The sequence below is a fragment of the Felis catus genome, chromosome B2 (assembly GCF_018350175.1).
Source record: "Felis catus isolate Fca126 chromosome B2, F.catus_Fca126_mat1.0, whole genome shotgun sequence".
Lineage (NCBI taxonomy): Eukaryota > Metazoa > Chordata > Mammalia > Carnivora > Felidae > Felis > Felis catus.
In genome coordinates, this window is record NC_058372.1 from 104,992,727 (window position 1) to 104,998,922 (window position 6,196).

The following is a 6,196-nucleotide window of genomic DNA, read 5'->3' on the forward strand; positions in this document are numbered from 1 at the left end:
CCTCTACTCTGGAAGGCCAGTATTGTTCTACATTTTATGCCTTGTGTTAGTATCTTTTCCTCTTGTTTCCCAAGAGCACAATCACAAACTCAGGTACAAGTCTCCGTTGCGCCAATAAAATCCCACTGAAGTCGGGTAGTATCCCTAACATTGGCCATTTGGAAAAAGACTGCTTTCTTCTGCCTCAGCCTAAGTCTCTTTTCTCAAACAGATCTCTCACGACTGCTCTTCTCTTTTATAATGCATAGGCCTGGTCTCTACAACCCATAACTGACATGTTTGAGACATGTTTCTGTCATCTAGTTCATACGAAATTTGATCATAGATATATAACACAAGCTGGAATGAAGTCAAATCTCAACTCCATTATAAATGACTTGCCTCTAGTAAGGTGATTGTCTACATATAATCCATTCTTTGATATTAACTAGCTGTGTGACCTGGGGGTCAAAAATGCAAATCAAACTTTGTATTTCTGAGACACGTTAGAGAGAAGAGATTGTACATTATAAAATGCCATGTAAATAAAGGTAAGATTATAATTTAAATAGTTATAGGAAGAACTACCTTAGCTACTGTATATTCTATTTGTAGTAAATTTAACCAACACACACTGGGTTTACAAAAAGCAAAATGTTCAATGCTAAGCTCTCTATGGTTGAGAGGATGTTGAAGATATATCATTGCTTCCATAGGGAAGTTTTATATTCTAGTTTGGGTAATGAGGTAATCCCAAATGTAAAAGAATCCGCTTAAACAAATAAAACTCACTGGTAGAATTTAAAATGCACATTCCAAGGAGTGGGGTTAAAATGAATTAAATAGGATAATGGATGTAGTAGGTGATAAATTTTAAGATGAATTATAAACTAGTAAGAAGGCATAGGTTAGTAAAGGTAGGCATAGAACACAGAAGTGGGAGAAATACTACAATTGTTTGATTAAAAAAAAAAAAGGTTTAAGCAGAGGCTGCAGCTCGGGTACAAATTCCAGAAGCTGAGAGAGAATTTAGAGGTCTCCAATTCAACCCCTCACGGAGAAGGAACCCCGTCCGCAACAGCCTATCAGAAGACCACACCACTTCTAAATAAGTCCTACCATTCCAGAGGTCATACCCTCCTACAAGGCAGCCAATTCAATCAGGCAACATGAGATGCAGGAAAGCTGTCATCTACAAAATCAGCCAAAACTCAGGAGTGAGATGTCTTAAAGTCTTTGGACACGCCTTGCCCTTGATCATGTCAGGACTTGAATTCTGTGGAGATAGGACTTCCTCTGTGGAGGAAGGCAGTCTGCATCCTTCATTCAGTAAGTACTCACAATAATCTGCACTGCATGTCACAATTCCCCTTTTACAGAAGGAACTAGGTCCTTGGATATGCACTATGACTAAGCTTACACAGTTAATAAAAGGCAGAGCCAGGATTTCAGCCGGGTTTGATTCCAACTTTCACATCTCTCCTCTCCCCTAATTGGCCCTCAGAGGCTGATCAGATTAACCAAGTATGCTGCATGTTAGACCGACGCAAGAGAGGCAAACGCGGGATGTGCTTACGAACACTTAGAGAAAATGGAAATTCTATGAAAGTGACTGAATGAAATCTAATGAATGTAAACTAATCTGCTCAATCTAAACAGTTGCAGTGTCAAAGGAATCTGGGAGTTTACTAGAACTGCCCTAAGAAAATCACAGAGCCCATATAACATCAGACTATCAACGTAATCGCAACTTTGCATGATGAAAGAGGAATTCGATCACAAACGCAGCGGTCTTGTAGAAACAGGAGTTAGGTGTATGAGATGCCGAGGCGAGCCTCTACGCGGGTCCAGGCAGCCGTTGGGTGGGCGCGTGGGTCCTGACGCCCCTGCTCACTGTGTGGCAGCAGGACAGCTCCGCACGCCCCCTGCGGTTATGCTTCCCACTCGCACCAACGTGGCTGCTGGGATCCCCAGCAGCAAAGTGAAATACTCAAAGCTCTCCAGCACTGACACTGGGCACATTAACCGTCAGAAGGAAACTTCGCCTACTGAAGCTAGCTTTAAGTCGAAAAGATGTCCAGTGAGATCTCACTTAGTGAAGTTTAAGAAAAACTCTACGAGGATTCCTTATAAGGCCATTGCCTGTGCCACCGCGCAGTTTTTGATTGGCGCCTTTCTCGTTGTCACGGGTTGCCTCCTGCTGGTAGGCTACATCAGCAAAGTGGGCGCCAACCGGGCTGTTGCCGTTCTGATTGTTGGCATCCTGGTGTTTCTGCCTGGGTTTTACCACTTGCTCATCGCTTACAGAGCGCACCGAGGCTGCCAGGGCTGCTCCTACAGTGACCTTCCGGACTGTGATGACTAGCGCCCCCTACAGCCAGGAGAAGAGTCACAGATGGGGCTGAGCGGAGCTTTAAGGCGTTTGGCAAAGGCTGTGGAACTCTATGCCTAAGGATTAAGGAATTCTGAAGCTTTGTAGATACTTAGCAAAACTATGGCCAGATTTTATCAATTCGTCCCCAAAATGTTTACAATTAGCCAAGTAGGAAGCTGGGAAATGCTCCATTTTTATGTTCCTGGCCCTGGCTAAAACTCCCGACAAATTTTTCCACATGTATAGTGGAAGAACAGCAATGGTAATTGTATGGGGAAGTGAAAAGTTATTTTGTAGGGCAAAATGTTGCCACCACCCTATTTAGAGCCGAACGTTTCTTTTAAGCAGTCCTCATTGGTAATTTTATCTTGTGGCAAATGGAAAAATGCAGTATGTCTGATTTCATATTACTAAGTAATTTACTTGGAAAATTTCTGAGTATTTTATCCCCCATGCTTATCTCCACCTCTGTAACCTATGGATACCTTGGTAAAACCAAGTATCAACTTAGGAAAAATAAAGAGCAATACAGTTGTGTTGTGTGCAACTTTAGAGTCAGAAGTGGTTTTAAATCCCAGATGCCAACGTTTTTAACTGTATGACCTTGGACAAATTATCTTAATACTCAGAGTTTGGGACCATAATTCCTACTGCTCTGGGTGTCCGTATGGGCCAAATATAGTATTTATATCAACATGGCACATAAGTGTTCCCCAAAGTGTTAATTCCTCACTGTCAAATAGGGTTTTATAGAAGACGGCACATGAAATTAACTAAAGCCATAGGTGAAGTGCTTCCATCCACTTCAGGCTAACCTAGGAAAGTTGGCCACCCAAGAGAATGAGACTGCTAATCTGTAATCTTGGTTTAAATCAGGGCACTGGGTTGCTTTCTATATGAACCTTTTCCTCTTGAGTCCTATGTAGGAATAGGGCAGATCAAGGATTTGTGTCACCTAAGGCTTATGCAATTTGAAGGGCTCTCTTAAGAAAAGAGAATTCAAAAATATGAATTAGAAATTAAGTGCAGGGCATAACAAAGGGCCTATATTAAGTATCATCAACTTCATGGTAAACCTGGCACTCATAGAGAAGGTAAATAAAGGACCTATAGAAAAGGACTGAACGTGGGGATATGTCTGCAGCTAAGGCGACGGTCCCAGATTAAAGACAACTGAGTTAGCAGTAGTATGTTTTAGAATAAAGGATATCATCCTATAAAAAGAAATACTTTCTGAAGTGTTGTAGATAAAGAACACAGGCATACGTTGGCGATACCATGGGTTCATTTTGTCCCAGACCACCTCAATGAAGCAAATACTGCAATAAAGTGAGTCAAATGAATTTTGGGGGTTCCCAGTGCACATAACAGTTATGTTTAAACTATACTGTAGGCCATTAAGTGTGCAAAGCATCACATCTAGAAAATGTAAACACTTAAAAAATACTTTGTTGCTAAAAAATGCTAATCATCACCTGAGCTTTCAGTGAGTCGTAATCACTGATATGATAATGAAAAAGTTTGAAATATGGTGAGAATAGGTGTGAAGTGAGCAAATGTTGGTGAAGAAATGGTGCCAATAGACTTGTTTGATGCAAGGTTGCCACAAACCTTCAGTGTGTAAAACAAGCAATATCTGCAAAGCACAATAAAGTGAGGTGTGCCTGTATAGACTGAGATTTACGGAAGATAAAAGAGTGTATTTTCTGGACAAAGAATATTGGCACTTCATAAAGGAGAAGAAAGATACTCTCAAGAGTGCTAACTTCAGGATACACAAAACATACCCAAGTTAAAAAAAAAAAGAGTTTAGAAGTCTTTCATTGGTACTATATTATGTACCCAGGCACATAACAAATGGAAGAAATGATACATTTCTAAATATTAGTTTGAGATTGTCCTAAATAAACAGGGAAATATGAGCTGTAATTCTGGGGGGCTTTGATAGCATCTTCATAATCCTCCCTCTTATTAGAAGCCACAGAATACACAGAAAAGTCCATTGAAATGTAACTCGTAAAAAGTCCGCCACAATTTCAGTATGAATAATTAATATTAAAAGGGACTCAGTCATGTGAAGAAAGTACCTTTTGAATATAGAGAACAGTTAATCTATGAAATGTTAGTCAAGGAATGTCAATTTAGAAACGAAAGATCCACATAGGTCGATAGTGTAAACTTCAACCCACAGATGACCTTATCACAAAGGAAACAGGCAAATAAGGACAAGAGGAGCATTAGAGTATAATCATAGTGCAGAAGATGGTATTAGAAATCTGAGCATTGTTTTAATTCCAGACATTGTATGCATAGCGTGTGCTGGAACTTTAAAATTGTAGTTAATCAGGTCACATAGCTAACAACTCTTGCTGAAGTATAAATTATACATGTTTGGCTCTTCTTTTCGTTGTTCAAAGTTTAGACCAATTTTCTAGAACGACATTCTTTTGAAATGATTGGATTTCCAGCAGTGATGGACAGCTGTCTAATCCCAGTTAACTGAGTCAGCAAGCCAAGTCATTAGGCACAAGAGGTGCTGGGAGAGAGAAGACTTCAGCAACACCCATCTATAGACAGAAAAGTATTGCAGAGAGCATTGTCAGAGCAGGACATTGTCCCTAATTTAGAAACAAAGCACATCGCTTTATTACTAGCTTTTCGAAAAAGGTCTTGTACTCTGCCCTTCCAAGAGTGGGCCTCAGTGTCATAATTTGTTCTGGGGTCTTCTTTTATGTTTTTGAAAGTAGCCTGTTTCACTATGGATTCTACATCCTCATGAGTCAACTGCTTTTCAAGAATCTTCTGACTTTTAGCACAGTGATTCTGAGGTCCTGAAATGGGTTTAAGTTGATCACACATGAGCCCCATGAGGAAGATGTGTGACTAAGGATTGTCAATGTAACTAGATGTGCAAATAAGATATAGGTAGCTCTAGGTCAAAGATATATGAGTGATCCTGATTATAGTTTAAACTGGGGAAAATGTTAGGGAATCAGCAGAAATACGAGAAAAAAACTCTATTATACATCTCATTCATTTCTACCTCCCTACATGTTCACGAGCCTACCCTATCTTATTTAATAATGCACCCTGCCAATGCCCCCTCCCTGCACTTTGGATCACCAGTTTGCTACATTTACCGTTTTATTTTCCAGAGCATTTCTCTCCTTCCAATATACTAAACAATTTCCTTACTTTTTATATTTATTATTTGGTGTCTGTCTTTCCCCCCTAGTAGGTTAGCTGTAGGAAAATAGGGATTTTTGTCTGTTTTGCTCAGTTCTAAGAATGGCACCCAGAATGTAGTAAGTACTGGATAAGTTTGTTGGACGAAAGAATAAATGGAGAAACTACTATTGCCTAACTTAAATATAAGGAAGTATGAAGCCCTAAGAATAAATTAAGCCCATGCATTTTTGAAACTTCAAGTTTCACTCATTGATAACCTAAAATTTTTTAAATTAAGAAGGCCTTAGGCAGGGCACCTGGGTGGCTTAGTTGACTGAGAGTCCAACTCTCTCAGCTCAGGTCATGATCTCATGGTTTATGAAATGGAACCCTGCCTCGGGTTCTGCACTGACAGTATGAAATCTGCTTGGGATCCTCTCTCTCTCTTTCCCTCTCTCTCTCTCTCTCTCTCTCTATATATATATATATGTGTGTGTGTGTGTGTGTGTGTGTGTATTCTGACCCTCCCCCACTGTATATAAATAAATAAATAAATAAATAAATAAATAAATAAATAAACAAATAAAACTTTAAAGAAAAGGCCTTAGGAAAGTACTTTAAAAAGTATGCACTAAGAAGTGAGGGGCCAAGATGGCAGAGCAGCATGGAAGTTCT

General features: G+C 39.8%; 1 protein-coding gene across 1 annotated transcript; it reads left to right on the top strand.

The window, feature by feature from the left end:
• The first annotated feature begins 1,081 nt into the window (after nt 1-1,081).
• On the top strand, nt 1,082-2,900 carry LOC111560602 (transmembrane protein 230-like). Its single transcript, XM_045057938.1, has one exon. It carries the CDS (start codon nt 1,736-1,738, stop codon nt 2,342-2,344), a length of 609 nt encoding a protein of 202 aa, XP_044913873.1. The 5' UTR covers nt 1,082-1,735; the 3' UTR covers nt 2,345-2,900.
• Nucleotides 2,901-6,196: the final 3,296 nt, after the last annotated feature.